This window comes from Grampus griseus, assembly GCF_964374135.1.
Source record: "Grampus griseus genome assembly, chromosome: 3".
NCBI classification, from domain to species: domain Eukaryota; kingdom Metazoa; phylum Chordata; class Mammalia; order Artiodactyla; family Delphinidae; genus Grampus; species Grampus griseus.
Window position 1 is genome coordinate 160,950,612 of NC_139019.1, and position 24,580 is coordinate 160,975,191.

Here is a 24,580-nt window from a genome sequence, read left to right on the forward strand (position 1 = left end):
CACCCTGGGAAGAACAGCCCCTTAGGGCTGTGGTGGTCAGCCCAGCGGGGGAGTGAGCAGAGTTGGGAGGCTGGAATGACCTGATGTGTGACAGCCTCAAAGGCAGTCTGGGGTGGGCAGGGAAGGTTGTGCCCAGCAGACGGAACATCATGAACAAAGAGGATCCAGACAGGAGAGATGTGAAAGCTAGACGGAGGCTAGGGAGAGGGGATTGGGGGATGGATCAAGCCGAAGAGCTGGGCTTAAATTGGGGGGCAGTAGGGAGCCATGGAGGGTGAGCCAGAGAGGGCATGGAAAGATTGTTCTGGAGCAGGAAAGGATGGTGACTTGGCCCAACCCTGAGGGTCCCCAGTCTGTGAGAGACAGCCAGAGATGGACACCCCTAGTCCCACTGGGTTAGCACCAGACTAGAGAGACAGTCTGGGGCAATCCACAGAGGCAGGGAAGGCCTCCTGGAGGAGAGCCACCAGGAAGCCCTCCCTGCCTTCTGGGGACCCCAACTGCTATCTCTCCCTCTGGCCTACCCTGACCTCACAGGGCTGGGGGTATCTGTGCCATCTTTGTCTTTCTCAGATCAGGCATCCTCAGGGGCTGAGGCCTAGGGGTGGGGAGTGGACACAGGCAGAGCAGGGCCCTTACTGGATAACTTCCAGAACCAGTGGGTGGATGGCTCATGGGATGGATAGATGGACGGTGGGCAGGTACCTTTGGCTGAATGATTCAGGGGGTCATTTAAGTGAGAAGTGGGTGAAGAGGAGCTAGGGCTTTGATGGATGAGTAGGAGTCCACCAGATCTAAGCCAAAGGAAGAGCCTGTGCAAACAAAGGAAAAACCAGGCCTGATGGGTGGCCACAGGGAACAGTGTGGGCTTTTGGCAGTCAGTCTTAGGGCCCCACCTCGAGGCTGGCACATTGAGGCTGGTGGCCCTGACCCTCCCGTCACCCACAGACACAGTGTCTCCGCCCAGCGCATCCCCAAGCTCCAGCAGCCCTGCATCTCCGGCTGCCGCTGGCCACACCCGACCCAGCTCCCTGCATGGCCTGGCCACCAAGCTTGGGCCACCCCGCCCCAAAACCGGCCGCCGCAAGTCCACCAGCAGCATCCCGCCCTCCCCGCTGGCCTGCCCGCCCGTGCCAGCGCCCCCACCCCGCTCACCCTCGCCCCTGCCAGGGCACCCGCCTGCACCTGCCCGGTCCCCAAGGCTGCGCCGAGGCCAGTCGGCTGACAAGCTGGGTACAGGTGAGCGGCTCGACGGGGAGCTGGGGCGCCGCAGCCGCGGGCCAGACTCCGAGCTGGTGGTCATGCGACGGCTGCATCTGTCCGAGCGCCGAGACTCATTCAAGAAGCAGGAGGCTGTGCAGGAGGTGAGCTTTGATGAACCACCTGAGGAGGCCACTGGGCCACCCACCTTGGTGCCGCAGATCGCCGTGGAGGGCGCTGAGGCTGTGCCAGGAGCCCTTGGACCCTTTGAGAAAGACTAATCCCTCCTACCTATCCTCTCCCTGGCCTGGAAGTCAACGCATTTTTTGTGGAATGTGTTTTCCATAAATTGACACCTGGATGGAGACTGAGCCACCAGCCTCTGACACCTGGAAGATGAGAAGCGATCGCGTTTCTTGCTGGAAGGTGCCTCCCTCATGTTCTGGAGCCAATCAATCAGGGGGCCATAGGGGCAGGCAAGGGAGACTAGGGTAGCATTGTAAATAGCAGCAAATCCCTGCAGCTAATTTATTACGTTTTATAAGCGATAGCCAGACTGAGCTGCCACTGTTAAGGCGGCTGCCCAGGTCTTGTCCCATGCACTTGGGACCCATCTGTAGACCCTGCCCCCTGGGCTGAGAAGGAAGCACTTTGGACAAGTCAACGTGTATTCGTGTTTTATGGTTTTTCTGTACTTTTAAAATTTTTTTGTGTTACTTGATCCCACCCCTGACTCAAGACCCGCAGATTTGAAGGGATGCAGCCAAGCTTACCTGTCCAGGCCCAGTTTGGATGACTTGGAGATTCCGTAAACAATTCCCCTCCACCACAAAACAAAGTAATCTTGATGATGGACTGGATTCTGAAGGCTACTTCCTACCATCATAGCCTCCATCCCTAGGCCAGCCATGCTAGAGTCTGCCTCCAGTCCTATAGGCTTAGGAGGTGTGGGAACTGGGGCTTTGATATATGAGTAGAAGTTCACCAGATCTAGGCAGAGGGGTCACCTGCGTCACAAGCAGACACTGATGCCCCAGGAGGCAGAGGCCTCAAAGGACACTGCCAGGGTAGGAGAAGACCCTGGACAAGATTTTTTGTATTTGATGCCCACCAGGGTGAGAACTTGACCATGATGTGTCTGAAACAGCCCCTGGGGGGTGCCCTTGATATGCCAGAGCCTTGTAGGGCTGAAATTCGAGTGAGAAAAATCCAACTGGGGGGCAGTGAGGCCCAAGTTGGAATCTTGGCTTCACTGTTTGGCTCTGGGAAAATGACTTCCCCACTCTGTGCCTCAGTTTCCTTGTGTTTACAAAACAAATCCCAACGACTATTAAGCACCTACTGTATGCCAAGCGCTTTACTTGTGGCTTTTCCCTCAGCCAACCTTGAGAAGGCGAGAGGTGGTGTCGTCATCCCCATTTTACAGACAAATAACTAAGGCCTGGCAAGGCGTGGAGACTTGCCCCCACCATTGCCTGGAAAGAGTCATGCAGCCAGGCCCTGTCCTGGGCACTGTAGTCAAGGGAGCTGTAATGGAGAATCTGTTGTCAGATACAGCCGACTCCAGCTCCAGCTCTCTCCCCTGCAATGCTGTGTGACCCACTGGGCATCTCAGAGTCTCCATTTCCCATTCAGAGGTGGCCAGCAAGATCACCGTACCCCACAATGGTGAGGGCACTTTCCAGACACTGCAGCCCACGCTGTGTTCTCTCTGGAGACATCCGTGTAGCACTGCCTGGTGTTGGAACTAGATCAAGGCTGTGCATGACTTGCTCCCGCCTTCCATCCCGGAGCTGACGGTGAATAAAAGCCCACATTTACAAAGAAGAGGTCCAATGTCTGGATTTGTGAGGGGCCAAGAAAAGGGTAAGGGAAGAGTGGGGTGGGGGGCGGGATGAAAACAGACCCTTGGCTCAAAGTCACTTAAAGTGGGGTTTTTTTGTGTGTTTTTTGGTTTTGGCGGTACGCGGGCCTCTCACTGTTGTGGCCTTTCCCGTCGCGGAGCACAGGCTCCGGACGCGCAGGCTCAGCGGCCATGGCTCACGGGCCCAGCCGCTCCGCGGCATGTGGGATCTTCCCGGACCGGGGCACGAACCCGTGTCCCCTGCATCGGCAGGCGGACTCTCAACCACTGCGCCACCAGAGAAGCCCTTGAAGTGGGTTTTGAAGGCTGCTGGGAATTCACTGTTGAGATTCTTCCTGATGCCTTCTCTGGTCCTGGCCTCCTGCTGCCCTCCTGCTGCCCTCTCTGAATTGAGTACCCATCATGGGCTCTGTCCTTAGAAGCTTCATCTAGACACCCGTCTGGGGCCTTGAAGCTGTGTTAATAAATAAATAAACCATCTTTGTGTCCTTTTTTAACCGGTCTTTGCTTGGGCTGTGCCCTTAAGTTCCCCTCACCACCACTGGAACCCAGCCCAGCCCGAGCGCGTTCGGTTACTTCCGAAGCGCTCCGTAGGTCGGAAACCTTTGGCCACGCCCCCTGTTTCCGAGTGTCTTCGGCTATCTCCGGAAACAGTCCGCATCAGTACAGGCGTTGGGCTAGTTCTCCCTACCCGAGAGAGTTAGTTCAGCTGTTGCCAGACGCTCTGGGCTACCGCGGAAACCCCGGCTTTCAACTCCGGCTCCTTCTCGGCTCTCAGCTTGTTTCCTGAAAAGCGCAGCTTTCTGTCTGAGTCCCTCCCCCCAACCCTGCCGCCTCCATTTCCTGAGTTCTGGGCCACCTCACTCGTCCTCTGGAGCCGTCCATGCTTCGGCAGTTTCCGGAAGCTGGTGGTCGCCCCTAGATCTAAGTTCCCAGGGCCTCATTTGGGACCGAGCACCCTTGGTTCTTTCCAGAAACTTTCCGAAGTCTCGGGGCCCAGCCTCTGTTCTGCCGGTTCAGGGGGAGCGCGCTCGGTCATTTCCGGAATCGCTCGGGCATCTCTGAGTCCCGCCGAGCCGAGCCGAGCCCAGCCTCGGAATTATTCATCTGACCCGATTATGTTCGGCTATTTCCGGAAATGATCGGCTATCTCGGGGCGCCCCACCCCCACCCCGTTACCCTCCAGTCCCGCGGGAGTACGTTCGGCTCTTTCCGGAAACATTCGAGCATTCCCAGGCTCTGCCTCGGCCTCATTGCACCCTCCCGGCCCGAATACGCTCGGTCGTTTCCGCCGGGGGCGGGCCCGACCGTTCGGAACATCGGCGGCGGCGGAGGTGGGGATCCCGCGGCTGCGGCGACGGCGGCCGCGGTGGAGCCACGGGTCTGGCTCGGCTCTGCGTGACGGCGGCCGCGGCAGCAGCGGTGGCGGCCGCGACCAGGTAAGTCCGCGTTGGTCCGCGTGGCAGGCCGGTCTGGGGGTTCGGTCAGATGCGGGGCGCCCAGGCAGAGTGTGGGGCCACGGTGGAAGCCAGAATGCGAGCAGGGTTGCATCGGGCCCCGCGGGAATTGGGGGCCGCAGGGAGCGGGAGGCCTCTGGCTCGACCTGGCTGCGTTGCAGCCTTCCCCGGACGATGGGGGCGGAACGGGGGACCCTAGGCAGAGATAAGGGGTTGGAGCTGCGGCCCTGAATTGAGGGAGGCCCTGCCGGGAGTGGGGCATCGAGCAGTAATGAGGGGCGCCCAGGCATTGTGTGGGGCATAGTGGGGTGCAAGACGGTAGAGGGTCGACTCCACTTCCGGCCCCTGGGCTGGGCTGCGGGGTCCACGCAGGCCCGAGTGCGCGTCTGCACACGCGTGAGCGCGCAGGCCCTGAGTCCAGCCGCCAAGACCCCAGCCAGGCCTGGCCTCTCCACCCGCCTCTTGGATTCGGGGAGCGCTGGTTCCCAGGCGCGCACACCGGGGCGTGTGCAAACGTGTGCTCAGCTGGGCGCGGAGGCGGGCAGGCAAGCGGATTTAGGCGGTTTCCTGGACGTCCCCCTCGCTGGGCCTCAGTTTCCCCACCTGTAGAGTGGGGGTACAGGGGCCAGGGAGTGGGTAAGTTGGGGCGTCCTGGAATGTGGAGCTTGTGCTCCCTGCTTGGACACCTCTTGCTGCTCCCGTGGTTGAGGGATAAAGTCTGACCCTCTGCCTGGCACTCGAGGCCCTGCGTGGTCTGCGGCTTTCTTAAAGCCACCCTGAACTCTCGGCAAGCATTTCTTGCTGTCAAGTCTTTGCCTGTACTATTTCCTCTGGCCAGTGCCCCCTCCTCTCCTCTGGAGGACCCGCCCCTAGGAAAAGCACCGCCTACCACCCCCCAACCTCTCTGGAGGACTGAACCTGCAGGGCTGAGATTGAGAACGTGTCTGTGCTGGGCTGTGTCTCCCTGAGACTGGGGGCTCCTAAGGAGTGATCATTGCCCCTGCATCCAGCAGCCTCCCTCTTGGCAGTCGTAGTGCCCTCCTTCCCTTCACCCTTTACTGGCTCCATGTCTACCCTGGGGCTAAGGTCCTCTTGGCCTCCCACCAATCCCCTTCTGTTTTGAGTACCTACTGTGGGCACCAAACTGAGCAATGTCTGGACACCGCCCCCCCCCATTCCCTCCTCCCCTGCAGTGATCAGAGATCCATTTGTTTGGACTCACCTCTAGGCCTTTGCCTGTGCTAGGGCCTCTGCTTGGACCTCCTTTCCTACCGCCTTTTGCCCCTGATGCCTCCTTCTGTGCTCAGCTGGCCCAGTTTCTCCTCGGGGCTCCCACAGCACCCTGAGCATCACCCATTACACCCTACCCACTCTGGGTATAACTATCTGCCATGTGGCTGCTGCCTCCTCTCATCTATCCTGGGCCTTGTGAAGTTGGACGGATCTGAGTTTTTGAGTCCTGGCATCCTGGCCCATTGAGTTGTCCAACAAAGACCTCCCTGCTCTGAGCCTCAGATTCCCCATCTCTAACAGGGATGATGAAGAGCTTGTTTGCTGAGCATGCAATATGACCGGGGCAGATTCTTTGGAGCTCTGCACCCAACAACCCCAAAGGAGGGCTATTATTGTACCCATTTTACAGCTGGGTAAACTGAGGGGGCAGGGACTGGCCCCCTGTTACCCAATGAGTCAGGGGATTCTAACCTGGTGTTTGGGCCCATCTCTGAGTTGGGGGTGGCAGGAGTCCAAACTGGCTGATGCTGCCCTGCCCCTCTCCCCTTAGGTCGGCGTCCCGAGCCGAGCATGGTGACAGCCTGTGCCCTCGGCCCCCTCGCCTGGCGCAGCTGGAAGAGCCGCCAGCCTCGGGAGCCGATGGCTCCCCACGCGAGGGAGTGAGCGGCCCAGCCCAGCCCTACGGATTGAGGGGGGACGCAGCGGCTGAGTGACCTGAGATCACGCTGCTGCCGACCCCCTCCCACCAGTTGACGAATGGTGGACCGAGCAACGAGTGACCCTTGTCAGGGTCGTGGAACAATGGTGGGAAGCAAGGCGTGAGCATCCCCTGTGGTCACCTGTACCTTCTTGGTGGAAATAGAGGTCTGAGTCCCCAAGCCCACCCAGCGGACCCTCCTGGCCCCCACCCCAGGCTGATGGGGCCACTGGGGCCCCAAGCAGCCACCTGACCATCCATACCCCACCCTGCCCAGCCATGGCTGGCGCCGAGGGCTTCCAATACCGTGCGTTGTACCCGTTCTGCCGGGAGCGGCCGGAGGACCTGGAGCTGCTGCCGGGCGATGTGCTGGTGGTGAGCAGGGCAGCCCTGCAGGCGCTGGGCGTGGCCGAGGGCAGCGAGCGCTGCCCACAGAGCGTGGGCTGGATGCCTGGCCTCAATGAGCGTACACGGCAGCGCGGCGACTTCCCTGGCACCTATGTTGAGTTCCTAGGGCCTGTGACCCTGGCCCGGCCTGGGCCTCGCCCACGTGGCCCACGCCCACTGCCTGCCAGGCCCCGAGATGGGCCCCCTGAGCCAGGTGAGCAACAGGTAGGGGCCCTGGCAGGGCTGGGGAAAAGGGGGAGTGCCTCAGACCCTCAGTTTCCTCTTCTCTCCCATGAGGCAATGGTGCTTCTTCCAGGAGAGGAGGAATAAGGACATTTGGTTGGTCAGCAAATGTTGATTACACTGCTGTCAAGGGCTGGATGCAGTTCATGGCACTGGGCACCGAGTGGTGGACGCAAGGCCTGGCCCTGCCCTCATGGAGCTTCTGGTTCAAGAAGTGACCAGAACGTGATTAGGGAATGACAGATGCTGTGAGGAAGGAGCCTCTCAGGAGAGATGGGGGTAAAGGGCTCCGGGCAGCAGGTACAGCGAGGACAAAAGCCCTGAGGTGGGAAGGTCATGACGGGTTCAGGGAACAAGCCGTCAGGTGGAGCAGAGTGAGAAAAGGGGCAGGGTCCTCACCTCAAGGACTTCGTGGGATTGATTTTGAAGACAATAGGGACTGTCCAGTAAGATTCAGGGGCTCAATTTAGCTTCATCTTGTGGTTTGCAGACAAAGAGTGTCCTGGGAGTGGAGAATCAGGGCACCGAACATACGCTGCAACTGCTGCGTGCTGGGCTGTATGCTGGGCAGGGTGTGTGGGTTCCAACCAGGGAAACAGAGGCTCAGCTTGTGGGGAGGAGGCTGACGAGTGCTGAGCACCCGGCGTGGTCTGCTCCAACCCTCACAGCCGCCCAGTGAGGCCCTGTGTACAGATGTGGAGACCAAGGTGCAAGGGGGTCGAACCACTCGCTCAGGGGCGGTCACCCAGTGAAGGCCAAAGCCCCTGGGAGGCACCGTGGCCCCACCCGATGGCCTGCCTGGTCTTGTGCCCGAGGGACACTGATGCCCAGAGAGGGTCAGGCCAGAGTCCCACAGCGTGGGGTGGAATGGCGGGGTGCTGAGGCAGCACGGTTGCTGGCTTGGGCTTCGCAGCATCTGGCGTCTCCAGGGCCGGGGCCTGCGTCCCGCCTCGGCCTGGAGGAGCAGGAGGCGGCCCCATCCGGGCTCCCAGCCAGAATCTGCCTCTCCCCCTGGTAACAGCCGCCTCCCTCCTGTGCCTGGCCTGGGTCCAGACACCACACACATCCCCACTCCCGGCGGCCACCCAGCCCCACCCTCCAAATCTTCCAGGACTATGTGACATCGGCTAGGACCAGCCCTCTCCAGGCCTCAGTCTCCTCATCTGGAAATGGGGGGTACTTGTCCTTTTGTTCAAGCCCTGACCCTCCGGGATCCTGGGACCACCAGGCAGCAGGCTGCAGCTGCCTGCCTTCCCTCCATTCAACTCCACGCAGGGAGCTGCGTGCCGAACCCTGATGTCACCTGCGCCCCCGTCTGGCTGTGCACCCACGGGGAGGTTGCTCCCTCCCTGAGCCTCAGTTCCTCATCCGTAAAATGGGGATAATGCCTATTCTGATGGGACCTCCCTCCATGCTTTGCAAACTGGTCACAGGCAAATTTCAAAGTTGAATTTCAGAGCCCCCTTACCAGCTGGGATGTCACCCACCTCCCCTTGTTCCCTCACTTTTTTTTTTTTTTTTCATTTCCGACACAGCTGGGCCTTTCTTCAGCTCAAGGCACCACCTGGCCCATCATTCAGGGAGGCCCCGCAGGCCCCAGCTTGCTCCTGCTGTGTGCCAGGGCGTCCCCGCCAAGGGCCAAAGCTGCATCCAATGGTGGCCGTGCAGGCAGAGTGCGCCTGAGCACAAAAGGCTGGGTGGGGCAGAAACATGGGGCTGGGGGTGGGGTGGGGTTGGGACATGGAAGGAGGTCAGCATTTTTAAAAGGGGGGAATTTTTTTTTTAAAGCAAAATGACTTAGAAAATGGAGAAAGGTCCTTGGAATGAGGTGTTCTGATCCAGCTGGGATATTTTCCTTTTACTCTCTTCAACCACTTTGTTGTTCCCACTGAGAAAGGAGAGATGATTCCATCGACCAGTTTCTCAGTTGAGGAATCTGAGGCGCAGAGAGGGTGGGTCCTGTGCCTGAGGTTGCACAGCAAGCAATGGCAGAGCCCTAAACCTGCCGTATGAGTGTCCTGTGGCTGCTGTAATGAACTACCATAAACTGGTGGCTTCAAACAACAGGAGTTTATTCTCTCATGGTTCCGGAGACCAGAAGTCCAAAATCAAGGTGTGGGCAGGGCTGTGCTCTGTCCAGAGGCTTTAGGGGAGGATCTTTCCTTGCTTCTTCCAGCTTCTGGGGGTTCCAGGTGTACCGTGGCTTGTGGCCACATCACCCCAATCTCTGCCTCTCTCTTCATATGGCCTCTTATAAAGACACCAGTCATTGGATTTAGGGATCTCATCTTGAAATCCTTACCTTAATTATATCCGCAAAGACCCTATTTCCAAGTAAGGTCACAGTCACAGGTACCAGAGATTAGGAAGTGGACATACCATTTGGGAGGACACTAGTCAGCCAACTATATCTGGCCTCTGTAGTTGGGTGAATTGATATTTTAACCTAGAAAATCGTTTCCCACTAATTCAGCCCTCCCAGCCCCACCAGCTGGGCCTTCTGTCCGCCCCCCACCCCCAGAGTGGTGGTCCAGATGCCAAGCACTTGGGCTGAGATGCAGCAGGCAAAGAGAGGGGCCCAGGTCCTTCTAGGGACCCTGCCAACATTCTTTCCCCTCCTGCCAGGCCTCACACTCCCTGACCTACCCGAGCAGTTCTCCCCGCCTGATGTGGCTCCCCCTATCCTGGTGAAACTTGTGGAGGCCATTGAGCGGACAGGTGAGCCTCGGCCTGGCTGCAACCCCTGGATTCTGCTTGCTTGCCTCTGGTGATGGGCAGCTCATCTCCCTCACAGGGCTGCTGGGCTCACTCTGTATGGGAAGTGTCTTTGAGTCTGGATGTCCTGGGCCTCCATATTGAGTTGGGGAAGGAGTAACTCCCAGGGGAATGTAGACCCCATCATTGCATGTGCCGTGCCCTCTGCCACCATTTCCCTCCCCTCCCCCTGTTCTTACCTCTGGGAGGTTAGTAGCCACCCCAGACCCCACACGGGGGTCGAGGCAGCATTTGAGAGCTGGCCTTGCCACGTGGGGTGGCACTGACTTACCCCATCCCCTTCCCCACAGGGCTAGACAGCTACAGGCCTGAGGCACCCGCCGCGCGCACAGGTGAGGGAAAGCTTCAGTGGGCAAGAGTGGGAGAGGAACCTGCCCTGGACGGATGATGTCCCCTCCCTGCACCCGTCTTGGATCGATGTATCCCCCTTGCACCCGCAGACTGGTCGCTGAACGATATGGAGCAGTGGGACGCTGCAGCCCTAACAGATGGCGTGAAGGGCTTCCTGCTGGCGCTGCCCGCACCCCTTGTGACACCCGAGGCCGCGGCTGAGGCACACCGAGCCCTGCGGGGTGAGTCTGGCAGGAATCCCGGACTGGGAAGGGCGCTGGGGCGGGCGGGTGCCGGCCCTGGCTCACCTTCCCCTGGCCGTCTGTCCGCAGAGGCCGCGGGGCCCGTGGGGCCAGCGCTGGAGCCCCCGACGCTGCCGCTGCACAGCGCGCTCACACTGCGCTTCCTGCTCCAGCACCTGGGCCGGGTGGCCCGGCGCGCCCCAGCCCTGGGCCCAGCTGTGCGTGCCCTGAGCACCGCCTTCGGGCCGCTGCTGCTGCGGGCGCCGTCGCCTTCGCCGCCGCCAGGGGGCGCTCCCGACGGGTGAGAGGCCGGGGCTGGGGAGGCGGGGCTGAGCCGGAGCAAAAAGGGGTGGGGCTTTAGATGGAGGAAGGGCTGGAGACGTAGCCAGGGTGGGGGTCTAGACGATGAGAAAGGAGTGTGGACGGGGCCCAGCGGGGGAAGAGGCCAGAGCTGTCATGATGGGCGAGCTAGGAAAGATAACAAGGGGTGGGACTTGAGGTCCAGGAAGACTCTAGCAGGGCTTGGGACAAGGCGATGAGGCCTAGACCGGAGGGCCGGCACTTGGGTGGTGTCTGTACCTTCCTTCACATGCTGACTCCTGTTGTTTGTTGTATGAATACTTACTGGGAGCTAACTGCATATACATAAACAGTAGTGGGTCTCGCACACCAGCTTGCGTCACCTACTCTTCTTCCCCTCGCATGCTTTCACGTAGACCCCCCCGCCAGACGCACATGCACATGCAGGGCCCTGTGCACACCAGGCCCTACCCAGCGCTCACGACACGTCCCTTCCCCCTAGGACTGAGGCCACCCCCGACTTCCCTACGCTTCTGGTGGAGAAGTTGCTTCAGGAACATCTGGAGGAACAGGAGATTGCGCCCCCAGGTGACCTCCACCCCCTTTTATTAGCTCCTATCATTGGGGACCAAGGATGCTGACTCGGAGCCCTGCCAGCATCGGCAGGCTTGGTCGCAGTGGGAGCTGGCCACGGTATACAACTGGTGTTCAGTGTGCGTTTGTTTTCCTGTCCCCCAGCACTGCCGCCAAAACCCCCCAAGGCAAAGCCAGCCCCCACAGGCCTGGCCAATGGGGGCAACCCGCCCTCCCTGCAGGATGCTGAGTGGTACTGGGGTGACATCTCCAGGTAGGGTTGTGGGGTGGAGCCACGTGGTGGGCAAAGCCTGAGGGGTCGGGTCTCCCAGTGGGCAGCCCCAGTCCTGGCTGTCTCCACAGGGAGGAGGTAAATGAGAAACTGCGGGACACACCTGATGGCACCTTTCTGGTCCGAGATGCATCTAGCAAGATCCAGGGGGAGTACACGCTGACCCTCAGGTGGGGGCCTGTCCCTTCAGGGAGACCAGGGGTGAGCGGTGGGAGGGAGAACACCCAGGTCAGAGGACTGGGGGTCGCACAGCCAGTGGGACGTTGCTGGGTCTGGCGGATGCTGCTGGTTGCTGACACCCTCTCTCACCCGCCCCTAGGAAAGGTGGGAACAACAAACTGATCAAGGTCTTCCACCGAGACGGGCACTACGGCTTTTCGGAGCCACTCACCTTCTGCTCTGTCGTGGACCTCATCACCCACTACCGCCACGAGTCGCTGGCTCAGTACAACGCCAAGCTGGACACGCGGCTCCTCTACCCGGTGTCCAAGTACCAGCAGGTGCAGGGCTGGGGTGGGAGCTGGGGGCGGTGGGGGGTGTGGTGCCTGGCCGGCCCTGGGCCTGTTTCCCAGGTAGCTTCCCTGACGGCACCGGGTATCCCCAGGACCAGATCGTCAAGGAGGACAGTGTGGAAGCAGTGGGCGCCCAGCTCAAGGTCTACCACCAGCAGTACCAGGACAAGAGCCGCGAGTATGACCAGCTCTACGAGGAGTACACACGCACCTCCCAGGTACCGCGGGCCAGCGCACCCCGGGAGACCCAGGCACGGAGGGGCAGTGCCAAGGCCACAGGGACAGACGTCCACTTCTAGGTCACAGCAGGCTCTTACAACCAGGGACCACCCTAAAAACATAGAAATCAATGTATGTGGTTCTAAAAAGAACAAAAAAACAAAACGGATGAAGAGGCACCAACCAGCCTCCCAGGAGCGGCTGAGCTGTGGGAGATGTCTTGGTTGAGCCTCTGGGCCTCAGTCTCCCCATCTGGAAACTGGAACCGTGAGTCTTAATTACTTCTCCATCCCCTTCAACCTGGATGTTATTCAAAATGATAATAACCACCTGACAAAGAGTTGCCTAAGACAAAGGGTCGGGAGCTCATGGAAAAGAGCAGTGTCTTTTAAAAACAAGGAAGTGGGGGGAGGTTTTATTACTCAAGGACTGTGTTAATAAATTTCTTTTGTAAGCTGAGATGCAACTTATTCAGATAGAACATCCCATCTCGAGCAGGGAATTTCTCTGTCTCCCCTGTAGTCCCTGAGCAATTTCTGTCTTGTCCCCTTTCTAGTGATGGGTCACCTGAGGTTCTAAGTGGACAAGATACCTGTCTGGGATCAATTAGGAACATCATGACCGTGGAAATGGCTTAGGCCCCCTGAGCCTCAGTTTCCCCATTAATAGTTCTGACTTTGTAGGAGGCTCTTGGGAGGTTTTATGAGATGATGCATGGAAGGTGCTTGGTGCAGCATCTACTCTGAGAAGGAGCCCCATGAATTGTAGCAACTAGATTTATCATTAATTCTCAGCCGTGCTCACAGACCCAGGTATTTTTTAAGGTGCCTAAAGGAGGATCTAAAGGAAGAGGGGGTTTGGGGAGTGTGGGGTTTGAAGGCTGAATAGGAGTTCGTTTGGCGAAGGAGGGGCTAGAGGAACGATGCACGTGGTGGAGGGAACAGCTTGAGCAAAGTCTCCATATCAGGTTGGGATCTGCCTTTATCCCTCACGAGGGACTTGGATGGAGTCCCAGGAGGTGCTCAGATTTACCCCCTCCTCCAGGAACTGCAGATGAAGCGCACAGCCATTGAGGCCTTCAATGAGACTATCAAGATCTTTGAAGAGCAGGGCCAGACACAGGAGAAGTGCAGCAAGGAATATCTGGAGCGCTTCCGGCGTGAGGGCAATGAGAAAGAGATGCAGAGGTGAGTCTGGTTCCTCTGCCCTGCCCTACTGCACCTTGATCTGACACAGCACAAGTGGGGAAAGAACGGAAACAGAGAGGGCAGCCTGGGTTTCAGGGGAAGAGAGGGTCAGTTGAAATGGGCTTTGAAGGATGAATAGGAGTTTGCCAGAAAGAGCAATCAGGGAAACAGCATGTCCAAAGGCTTAGATACTGGGAGCCATCTGAGGCCTCTGAGCCACTCCTCCCACAGGATCCTGCTGAACTCAGAGCGACTTAAGTCTCGTATTGCTGAGATCCACGAGAGCCGCACAAAGCTGGAACAGGAGCTGCGGGCACAGGCCTCCGACAACCGAGAGATTGACAAGCGCATGAACAGCCTCAAGCCAGACCTCATGCAGCTGCGCAAGATCAGAGACCAGTACCTCGTGTGAGTGCCTGGCTCTGCGCTCACCCGTGGATCCCCCCGTTAGTGCAGGGGCACCTGGCGAGGTGACCTCTGCATGCGTCTCACTCTTGCTTTCTCCACCAACTAGCCCTACCTGGTCCCCTAGCCCCCTCGTCTGTCTGCCAGCCCCTTCCCTCTCGATCAGGCCCCTCCCAGCCCCCTCAGAAGGGCTCCCTGTGCGGCGGCCTCAGCCTCAGTTGTGGAATGGGAACACTGCTCTCACGAGGCCAGGTCATTGGGAGCCTCCGACAGGGTCCACTCCATGAATGCCAACTGTGCCACCCAGCACACGGCGCCCAGCCTGAGCCCAAGATCCCTCCTCTGCCCACTGACCCACTGAGGACTTCATCAGGGGCTTCCTTCTTCCACCTGGGTCTTGGACGCTCATGTGCACCTGTTGTGTGCCAAGCACCTTGCACATATTAGCTCACTTGGTCCTTTCAAAGTCCTTTGTAAATCTGCCCTCTGCAAAGGTGCACCACCGTGTAGTCCCCAGGACTGAGCCTCTGATAGTGATAAGACCTTGCCATGATGGTACAATCCAGAGTCTCAAAAAGTGTTAACAGAAACATAATAAATAGGGGGGTTCCCTGGCAGAGCTTGGGGAGTCCACCTGGGTTCAAGTGGTCCTTGGCCAGGCCAAGGCTGACCCCTTGTGGCAACCAGGGGTATCACACCCAGAACCTGCGTTTGTCAGCCCTTGCCTCCAACCAGGCTGGCCTGGCCCATGGTGGCTCGCCCTGCCTGTGTTGCAGCTGCTGTTCCCCTACCAGCAGAGCGGCAGGAGCCCACCTTTCCTCTTCCCCCCAGGTGGCTCACTCAGAAAGGTGCCCGGCAGAAGAAAATCAATGAATGGTTGGGGATCAAGAACGAGACTGAGGAGTGAGTGACCAATTTGTGGTGGGGGGGAGGGGTCGTCCCAGGGGAGGGGCCATTTTTGGTGGGCTTTGCAGAATGAATAGGAGTTCACCAGGGAGGGACAGTTTTCCAGGTGGCAGGGGGACCTTGGAGGCTAACGAGTAAGTGACCAGGGCTCCTCCCTGCCTCCCCCACAGCCAGTACTCACTGATGGAGGATGAAGATGATCTCCCCCACCACGAGGAACGCACATGGTATGTAGGCAAGATCAACCGCACCCAAGCTGAGGAAATGCTGAGTGGCAAGCGAGATGGCACCTTCCTCATCCGTGAAAGCAGCCAGCGGGGCTGCTATGCCTGTTCTGTGGTGTGAGTGCCTGGCAAGGGAACGCGAGTGGACTGAAGGTGGGGAGGAGGGATCCGCCCATTCCTTCCGAGAGCTCTCATTGAGTGCCACCTGTATGTTAGGCCTGGGGAAGACAGGAAGAAGCCCTGGATTCTTGGGGACGGGGGAGGAAGCTGGGACGGTACCAAAGCAGGAGATGGCGGGGTCTGGACCGGGTCGGCATCCAGCATCCAGGAAAGGGGGAAATATACATCCCAGGCAGGGTCACCTGACAGGAATAGGGGGGCGGGGCTGGGAGAGCCTGGTGGGGGACCATCTGACCCACCCCTTCGCCTGCACCCACAGGGTAGACGGTGACACCAAACACTGCGTCATCTACCGCACAGCCACGGGCTTTGGCTTCGCAGAACCCTACAACTTGTATGGGTCGCTGAAGGAGCTGGTGCTGCACTACCAGCACGCCTCGCTGGTGCAGCACAACGACGCGCTCACCGTCACACTTGCCCATCCTGTGCGCGCCCCGGGCCCCGGGCCCCCACCTGCCACCCGCTGAGCTCTGAGCAGGAGAACTGGCCCAGCTGGGGTGGCAGCTACATCCGCGGTCTCCATCTTTTTGAACCTGTCTCTTCTTTCTTGGGTTTTCTCCATCTCTCTCGTCTTTGTGAATGTCTTCAGGTCTATCTGTTTTTCTCTTTAGCTCTCTGCAATTCTGTCTCTCTCAGGTTCTCCTCCATGTCTGCCTGTCTCTCCATCTCTCTGAGTCTCTGTGCATCTCTCCCGCTGTCACACTTTGTCTCTTTCTAGCTCCATCTGTCTGTCCTCTCTTTTCCTCTTGGTCTCTTTCCTTCTATTGTGGGGGTCCCGCCTCCCCCGCTCCATCCCCCTTCCCCTACCGGCACTGCCCTCCCTGCAGCTCTGGCCACCCACACCCCTGTGCCCTGCCCCTGACAGGCCCCTGGGGTCCCCAAAGCCCCACCTTGGCTGCACCTGCCATGTTTACAGAGGCCTCCGGGCTGTGCGGCCCCGACCTGGGTACCCCGATTTTTAAGCCATAGACCTGGGATCAGGGCAGGAAGGAACTTTGCTTGGCCACTTCCAAGAACCTCATCCATGACGTTTGGGGCCAGGCGGGACCTGCCCCACAGACCCCAACTTCCCCTTCAAATCCTGAAGTGAAACCCAGTTAACACCACAATGGGGCTGCTGCCAAGAAGTAATCCCAAAAAAGAAAATAAGTAAAAATAAACTCATGAGCTGACCCCAGGCCTCCCAGGAACTGAGGCCACCAGCACCTCTGGGGCAGCCGACACGCAGCGCTGCCCACAGCACCTCTACGCGACGCAGACTCAAGGCTTCTCAATCATGTCGGGCTCTGATTTTGTTTTTCCTTGACTGTACGTAAAGCCCTCTTTTCTCTCCTCTTTGGGACGAGAGCCCTGGTTTTCTATGCCGCCCACGGACCCCCACCCCATCCCACCTCCTGCCTGCCTGGCCAGGCTGGCAGGCCGGTTTTGTATGGTACGTTGATACTGATGTGGATATAAAACATTGAACTTGATGAATGCTTCTGTCTTTGGTGACAGGCTTCTTTAGCTCCGGGCTGCCAACCCCTGCCTCCTCCCCACCTCCACCCCCACAACCCCAGTTTATTATTTTTTATTTTAATTTATTTTTTGCCTGCGTTGGGTCTTCGTTGCTGCGTGCGGGCTTTCTCTAGTTGTGGCGAGCAGGGGCTGCTCTTCATTGTGGTGCGCGGGCTTCAGTAGTTGTGGCACGTGGGCTCAGTAGTTGTGACTTGCGGGCTCCAGAGCACAGGCTCAGTCGTGGCGCACGGGCTTAGTTGCTCCGCGGCATGTGGGATCTTACCGGACAAGGGCTCAAACCCGTGTCCCCTGCACTGGCAGGCGGATTCTTAACCACTGTGCCACCAGGGAAGTCCCCCAACCCCAGTTTAGATGCTCATGTCCAGAGAAGTTGAGAGACCTGCCAAGGTCACACAGCAGAGAGGCTCAGACCCCAAGCTCTGCCCCACACCCTGGCCTGCTGGGGGGACCCCAGGCAGACCCTGGCCCAGCTCCTCCCTGGCCCCCAAGTTTGAGTTGGAGTTCCGGCAATCAGCCACCAGCCCTACCCTCCAGAAAGTCACCTCCCCTCTGATGTGTAGCTTCATTGCCAGGCAGGCTTAATAGTCACAACCCCTCCCGTGACACCCAGAGGAGTCTGCAGTGCCAGGCCCTCCCTGCTGACCTTCCACTGACCCCCTCTCCACACCTGTCCCTGACGCCGGCTGCCATGTCCCAGGGGACACTGAGCTGGGTACTCCTGCTGTCTTTCTTTATTTACTTATTTACTTTTTGCAGTACGCAGGCCTCTCACTGTTGTGGCCTCTCCCGTCGCGGAGCACAGGCTCCAGACGCGCAGGCTCAGCGGCCACGGCTCACGGGCCCAGCCGCTCCGCAGCATGTGGGATCCTCCCGGACCGGGGCACGAACCCGTGTCCCCTGCATCGGCAGGCGGACTCTCAACCACGGCGCCACGAGGGAAGCCCCCTCATGCTGTCTTTGATGCAGATTCATGTTCACCATCTTCTTCCTCCCAAAGGTCCCTGTCTCTCTATCCTCCCCTCTCACACCCCCGGGGCTGGGAACCTTCTGACCTTTCTTCTCCCCATACAGCACCTGTCAGGGTCCACCATGTCTGAGGCAGCCCCAGGTCGATGAAGGAACCAGGCTGCCTCTGACCCATCTCTCCACTGCGCTCTCAGAGGGACAGGACTTGCTTCCCTTGGCCTCAGAGCTCTGGTCCTTCCCAAGCACTGTCCCCGCTGAGTGGTCAGTCAGGAGGCACCCCATAAATAACTCCAGCCGGACTCTGCCCCCACTGCGGTCTTCACCCACTGCATGGGTGGACGCAGGGTAAAGCTCACCTCAGTCCCGTGAGTCCAGCCGGGTGGAGCCTGGGGGCACAAGAGAACAGCCCACAGAGCCTCTAGCCGGTCCCCACACTCAATCAACTGTGTTTTCTCAGAGACATCACCTCCCCTCTCTGATCATGCTTCCTCTTACCAAGTAGGGTCAATAGTTTCTACCCCTGCCCCCAGTGGACACCTCTGAGGGTTCCATGATCAAATGGGTGAGGTTACATTTATGAATTCCTCCAATAGGGCTGGTGTTTCATAACCACCGGAAAAATAGTAGCAATTATAGTTATTGCTATTTCTTCTGTCCTGCCCAGTACAGGACCGAGCACACACTAGTTCCCCAAAGTTGTGTTGTTTAGTCTTGCAGAGGTTTCACAAAGGAAGTGGGTTTTGTTAAGGGTTCAGAAGAATGGGGTGGGGGGATCATCCCGCAGTGGAGACTTCAGGGGAACTCCAGCTCCCAAACCTGCTGCTATGAATGTGGCCACGTGGGCCAGGGTTTCCCCAGAACTGAAGCGGTACACGGGCTGTGGAGCGGAGGACTGGGTTGTTTTCCTGCCCATGGGTGAGCATTTTCTCTGGTGGGGTCCGAATCTGTGTCGTGTCAAGGCCTTGAAGTCTGAACGTCTCAGTTACTTCCCCCAACACTACCAGCGCCAAGCCCTTATCTGGGCTATTCTCCCTGCCCGCTCCACTGTCCTGTCAACACCTCCCCAGGCTCACCTTGTCACCTCCACACCCAGCCTGGGGCAACTCTCTCTGCTCCGAGCCCTCTATGGTAGCTTTATTCCCCAAACCTCACTTCTCCCGTTTTACAGAATGAGTTGAGGCTTCATCTCTTGAGATGCCCACACCGTCCCAGAGCTGATTCCTGTGGGTTTGGGTCCTACGGGGCCAATCCTCCACCCCTGCTCCATGTACAGAGTACAGGCTTCAGATAATGACTGCTCCAACCCGGGCCTCTTCTGACAAGGGCGCTGGCTGAGGACAGGGGTGGCCCCCTCCTCAAGCCTTTGGATGGTGGAAAGAAGGAACACCAGCTTTTTTCTCTCCCCAGTCCCCAGCCAGGGGTGAGGGAGCCAAGAGAAGTGAGCCCCTCCCTGCTCTGGCTTCTGCTTTCTGGCCCAGCTGTGGCCAAGCCTGAGTCAGCCCCACGGGACCATGCTGGTGGATCTGGAGGGTCTGGGCTCTGGAGCCTGAGAGGGGGAGGGGGTGGAGGTTGAGAATGAGGGGGGCCCGGGCCAGGCTAGGGGAAAGGGCCCGGGGCTGCTCAGCTGCTGCCCGCTCCCAGGCCAGGGATCACCTCACCAGAGCATGGGATGGGGAGGCGGGGTTCCCGGGCTAGGACCAGGGGCCTGGAGCACCCTGGCGGCCCCCAGAGGGATCCGTGGACCCATAGAGATCCTCCTATCTCTTGGTCTTTCCGTGTCTCTGTCTCTAAGCCCCCGCCTATCCTCCGCCCAAGGTGCTAAAGCCCCAACCTCACAGGGCTGGACGGGGCTGATTACAGGGAAGTGTCGGGGAAGATCGAAGGGCAGCCCGTTGTCCAGGGGATTGGGGGCCCAGAACCTGGCGGGCGGTGGGATGAGGGTGGGGTCGGGGTGGAAAGAAAGACCCAGAGAGAGAGAGAAAGTAGAGATCCCTGGAGACGTCAGCCCCGGCCCCCGAGAGGCGTGTGCACCGGGAGGCGGGTCCGGCCTGGGGGCTGGGCCACCGCCTGGTTAAAGGCGGCTTCCTCCCCGGAACGCTGCTCCCGCCGTCGCACTTTCGCCCCCACTGTGATGGCCTCGTCGCCTCTCCTGCCGTTCCTGCCTCTCCTGCTGCTGCTGCTGGAGGTCGCCGCTGCGGCGCGGGCGTCCCCGCTGGAAATACTCCCCGAGGGGGCGGCCCCCTGCGAGGTAGAGAAGGCGACGCGGCGGTCGGGCCGGCGGGGACCAGCGCCCGGGCGAGGTGCGCGCGGCTCCTCCCGCACCCCAGACTTCGACGGGGATGACCGGGGTCCGGAGGGGACGCTGCCCGGGTCGGTGCCGGCCGCCCCACCCCCCACCCCCGCTTCAATCCTGACACTTTGGCCATACTTTCCTTTCCCTTTCCGTTCCCTAACTGGAGTCTGAGTCGCTCAGCTGTCCCCCCACCCCATCCCCCCGCAACTCCCCCCGCCCCCCCAGGGTGCATTGAGCACCTACTGTGTACATCTGGAGCAGGAATCAGAGTCTCCTCTTTTAGGCCAGGGGAAGCCAGACTAGCTACGCGGCTTGCGCGTGGCCACCGCATTTATTAGGGGCTCCTTATTGGGTGCATTTCGGCCGGGGAAGAGCTCGCGTGCTCCTGGTGCGGAGTAAGCAGATGCCCTGGACGCTGAACGACTCGCTCACAGACGCGACCGCCCGCCACCCCTCAGCTGTAGTCGGAAGTCAACATCTATTAGGCGCCGCCTCTGCAGTAGCCTTGGGAGGGGTTCAGTGGGCCCGTTGAGAGGAAGAATAAATGAGTCAAGCGGGTATGTAGGGCCTTGCTCAGCCCAGGGCCAAGGCTCTAGGGATGAAGTGGAAACGAATGAGCCTGCCTTAGTGGTATGCCTCATGAGAAGGCAGGATTGCGGCAGAGACCAGAAATGTGCATGCCTTGAATTCTTACTGCAAGGCGTCCCCTGGGTGAGGAGTTTCACGTCACCTGGAGGAAGAAAGCAAGACTTGTGCATTCATTAACTGCCTACTGTTTGCAAATCTTTGTCACATCCATTCTGCAGACAGACTGACATTTAGGAATATTTAGGAATGCCATAAAGTCTCAGAGTCAGGATTCCACCTGGCAAGGTCTGGAAGGAGTGTGAGATAGAGCACCTACTGTTTGCAGCTCCCTTCCTGCAAGAGAACCAAGCAGAGCTGCATTTGAATCACATCCCTCCCTTCCATGCAGGCCGGTGAGCTGTGCCTGCAGGCGCCCCTCTGGAAGTCTGACCCTCCGCCCATCAACGTGAGCCTCTACTATGAGTCACTGTGCCCCGGCTGCCGGTACTTCCTGATCCGCGAGCTCTACCCGACGTGGCTGATGGTCTGGGAAATCCTCAATGTCACGCTGGTGCCCTACGGAAACGCTCATGTGCGTGGGTACAGGTGAAACTGAGGCCCGTGGCCAGGGGAAGGGGGTCGGGGGGGCAGCCAGCACTCACCCCACTGCTTTTCAGGAACAGAACATCAGCGGCAGGTGGGAGTTCACGTGCCAGCACGGCGAGCAGGAGTGCAAGCTTAACAAGGTGGAGGTGAGCAGCACCCAGAGTTCCCGGGGGGGGGGGGCACGAGGCTGGGGAGACTGCCCACCATAAGGAAAATGGAATCAAGGCTCACAAGGGATGGACTGCAACCAGCTCCGTCCCTTGCCTGTGCGCCTCCACTTAATCACGTCTTCATTCTCCGCTTCATTAGTGGACACTCGTGGTTATCGTGGTTATTCCCGGAGTGGTCTTGGGGTGCTCTGGGCCACCCTCACATCCTTGCCTGTCCCCCCCCCCCCCCGCCCACCAGGCCTGCCTGTTGGACCAGCTGGAAAAGAGCGCGGCCTTCCTGACCATTGTCTGCCTAGAGGAAATGGATGACATGGAGAAAAATCTGAAGCCGGTGAGCAATGCCCCTCACTCAGCCTGGGTCGGAGGGCCCTGGCCTTCCTGCATCCAGACAGACCCAGGTTCAAGTGCTGGCCACGACTACCACTCTCCGTGCAGCCCCAGGAAAACAGCCTCCCCTCTCGAAGCCTCGATCTCTGAATCGAGAGAACGAAGATCTTCTGGGGTCGTGGGTAGATCAGGGAGGGCTTCCTGGACAAGATGGCTCCGAGCTGGGCTCGGACAAACAGGAATGTGCAGGGACACAGATGGTGACCCTTCTCTGGGGTAAGGAGATGACAGGACAGGCCCACTTAACTCCCTGGGGGGTTATGAAAAAGAACTCCCAAAGGAGTGACTCATCTGCCCTGATTGTTTATTCATTTATCAAACATCTGGGCTACCCAAGAGACCTGAGCCACCCTGAGACACCTCCAGGCCCTGCAGAGTCATAGTATGGAGTGCAAAGGATGAGGGGACACTCAGGAGACTCAGGGGAAGGGGAAGGAAAAGTGCTCCTGGCAGAGGGAAGAGCAAGTACGATGCTCTCAGGAAAATAAAACACTATAGGGCTCGGGCTGCGGGTCTGGTCTTATGGGAGACAGGAGCAGCCTGAGCCCCTGCCTTGGGGGCCTCCACTCAGGCATGTATTAAGCACCCATTGTTTATGGGTATTGCTGCGTCCCTGTGAACCCAACTGTCTCCTGTTGCTAGTGAGGAAACAAAAGCTTGGCTTGGGTTGGGGGGTGGTGCTAGTGGGAGGACCATTGGGGAGATAACAGGGAGGAAGCTGAGACAATACCCCAGCCGGCCAGCTCCCCCTCTGCCCTCAGTGCCTGCAGATCTATGCTCCGGAGGTGTCCCCTGACTCCATCATGGAGTGTGCCACAGGGGACCGTGGCATGCAGCTCTTGCACATCAATGCCCAGCTCACGGACGCTCTGCAGCCACCCCACGAGTATGTGCCCTGGGTCGTCGTCAATGGGGTAAGAACTCTTGCAGCTCTCAGGTCATCCCCCAGGCAGGGACTGGGTTGATGGATGTGACCCCTGGGCTGGGAGGCAGGAGGCAGGGGCCAGACTTGGGGCCATTTGCAGCCCCTTCTGGGCCGAGCACGGGTCGGTTGGGGCAGGTGGGACTTATGACCTCCTGTCTTGCTTGTGCAGAAACCCATGAAAGAGAAGGACCAGCTCTTACACCTCGTCTGCCAGTTGTACCAGGTAAGCTAGACAGGGAGCAGAGGGACTCAGCTGGTGGGGGCAGGGTCTCCTTTCAGGACCCCAACTCGTGGCCATCTCCTCCAGGGCAAGAAGCCGGATGTCTGCCAACTCATAGCCAGCTCCCACAAGGAAGTCTGCTTCAAGTGATGGCCGGTGCCCTGGGAGGGAACTGATGCAGGAAGAACAAGATCCCACCTGCCCTCATTTTTTGATCCCTGACTCAGCAGCCACTACTTATCATCCAGATAACTTCTACACATTCCACGAAGCCGAGACTCAAAATTCTGCCCTGAGATCAAGAATCTCGCCCCACTGAGAACGGTGCTACACTGAAACTAGTTCAATAAACACTTCTGGATGTTGTGGTTCATTTGATAAGTCAGCAAATCCCCTTTTCCTGGATCTGCACAGTGCTGGAATCCCTGAGAAGCCCCCTGTCCAGGGGATGCAGAGCCAGACAGACATTCCTAGTCCCATGGGGGCAGGGATGGGCTAGAGGGGGAGGCACCAGCACTAGAGAACCCAGAGGAGGAGTGAACGTTCTGCATAGGGAGGAGGGACATTGGGACTGGTGTTTTGAAGGGTGACTAGGAGTTCATTGGGCAGAAAATGTATTTATTAATTCAACAAACATCCCTAGCTCCCCTTTTTTGTTGCCTCACATTGGGTGTTATGGGTTAAGCCAGAGAATGGTAACTGGAGCCAGGCAAGGCCAGAGGATGGGGCAGGGACCTTGTCTGGGGAGTTTGAAAGAATATGTTCACTGGGGGGGAATCATGGCGTTTCAGGGAAGGGGAACCAGTGTAAAAAGGCCCAGACAGCAGCAAAATCAGGAGTTAGAATGGCAGGCTGAGGGACTTCCCTGGTGGCGCAGTGGGAATCTGCCTGCCAATGCAGGGGACACGGGTTCGAGCCCTGGTCCGGGAAGATCGCACATGCCGCAGAGCAACTAAGCCCGTGCACCACAACTACTGAGCCTGTGCTCTAGAGCCCGCGAGCCACAACTACTGAAGCCCACATGCCCTAGAGCCCGTGATCGTCAACAAGAGAAGCCACCACAATGAGAAGACGGCGTACCGCAGCGAAGAGTAGCCCCCGCTCTCCACAACTAGAGAAACCCCACGCGCAGCAACGAAGATCCAACTCAGCCAAAAAATTAAAATAAATAAAAAAATAAAATCTCAAAGAAAGTCCTTCCTTGACAGGTTTCATGGGATTTGCCCTGATTATTTTACACAGGTGCAGCAGGTGTTCAGTTTGCTTTACTGGAAGTTTCTGTAAGGAATCTCAGGGTGGACTTCTAAAAGCCTCTATCATTTGTTAACTGGAGATAACAACTCGAGTTTCACCTGCAGTTTCATCTGTGCCTTTTGGTGAATTTCTCTCTTCTTTGATGTCCCCAAAGTATGGCAAGGATCTTGGTTGGCCAGGCTGGACCTGTAGGGCTGACCCTCAAGCCAGGGACAAGCCAGTTTTCCCGTGAGGGTTTTGTAAGCACTGGCTCCCAAAAGTCCAACTTAGTTTCTTGAAACTGGCTGGTGAAACTGTATCTGGAAACAGTCTGTCTTCCAGGAGGTGGAGCTTAATTCCACCCCCCCCCAACACTCTAGCCCTGAGAGTGGACTGGATTTTGGAACTCAATTCCAAAGAGTAGGGAAAGGGAGAAATGGTAACCTGACAGTGGAGTAGAAACACCTGG

At 58.5% G+C, this 24,580-nt stretch overlaps 3 protein-coding genes across 17 annotated transcripts in view; all 3 read left to right on the plus strand.

Annotated features, from left to right (window-relative positions):
* Positions 1-3,155, plus strand: part of MAST3 (microtubule associated serine/threonine kinase 3) — a gene marked incomplete at its 5' end in the record, with an annotated part of 38,129 nt that extends 34,974 nt beyond the window's left edge. For all 15 annotated transcript variants that reach the window (XM_082651739.1, XM_082651730.1, XM_082651737.1 and 12 more), the window contains one exon: positions 949-3,155. In XM_082651739.1, coding sequence (XP_082507865.1) covers positions 949-1,481 — 533 coding nt within the window. In that variant the 3' untranslated portion in view covers positions 1,482-3,155. The remainder of the gene's footprint in view (positions 1-948) is intronic.
* A 1,265-nt stretch (positions 3,156-4,420) lies between these two features.
* PIK3R2 (phosphoinositide-3-kinase regulatory subunit 2) lies at positions 4,421-16,688 on the plus strand. Its single transcript, XM_082652283.1, has 16 exons — positions 4,421-4,503; positions 6,305-7,052; positions 9,707-9,799; positions 10,147-10,188; positions 10,297-10,428; positions 10,519-10,729; positions 11,231-11,316; positions 11,467-11,575; positions 11,665-11,763; positions 11,913-12,093; positions 12,198-12,323; positions 13,369-13,511; positions 13,743-13,919; positions 14,748-14,819; positions 14,993-15,163; positions 15,486-16,688. The coding sequence occupies exons 2-16, from the start codon at positions 6,731-6,733 to the stop codon at positions 15,691-15,693; spliced, it is 2,172 nt and encodes a 723-aa protein (XP_082508409.1). The 5' UTR covers positions 4,421-4,503; positions 6,305-6,730; the 3' UTR covers positions 15,694-16,688.
* A 3,110-nt stretch (positions 16,689-19,798) lies between these two features.
* On the plus strand, positions 19,799-23,996 carry IFI30 (IFI30 lysosomal thiol reductase). The gene is made up of 7 exons (XM_082651267.1): positions 19,799-19,958; positions 20,980-21,162; positions 21,248-21,322; positions 21,585-21,677; positions 22,495-22,647; positions 22,828-22,881; positions 22,966-23,996. The coding sequence occupies exons 1-7, from the start codon at positions 19,842-19,844 to the stop codon at positions 23,026-23,028; spliced, it is 738 nt and encodes a 245-aa protein (XP_082507393.1). The 5' UTR covers positions 19,799-19,841; the 3' UTR covers positions 23,029-23,996.
* Positions 23,997-24,580: the final 584 nt, after the last annotated feature.

Bases quoted from the DNA above. Each gene is read 5' to 3' on its own strand.
- PIK3R2 (XM_082652283.1), top strand. From the start codon at position 6,731: ATGGCTGGCGCCGAGGGCTTCCAATACCGTGCGTTGTACCCGTTCTGC. The intron at 11,764-11,912 runs GTGGGGGCCTGT...ACCCGCCCCTAG, and splicing joins GAGTACACGCTGACCCTCAG to GAAAGGTGGGAACAACAAAC. The intron at 12,324-13,368 runs GTACCGCGGGCC...CCCCTCCTCCAG, and splicing joins AGTACACACGCACCTCCCAG to GAACTGCAGATGAAGCGCAC.
- IFI30 (XM_082651267.1), top strand. From the start codon at position 19,842: ATGGCCTCGTCGCCTCTCCTGCCGTTCCTGCCTCTCCTGCTGCTGCTG. The intron at 22,648-22,827 runs GTAAGAACTCTT...TTGCTTGTGCAG, and splicing joins CCTGGGTCGTCGTCAATGGG to AAACCCATGAAAGAGAAGGA. The intron at 22,882-22,965 runs GTAAGCTAGACA...CATCTCCTCCAG, and splicing joins TCGTCTGCCAGTTGTACCAG to GGCAAGAAGCCGGATGTCTG.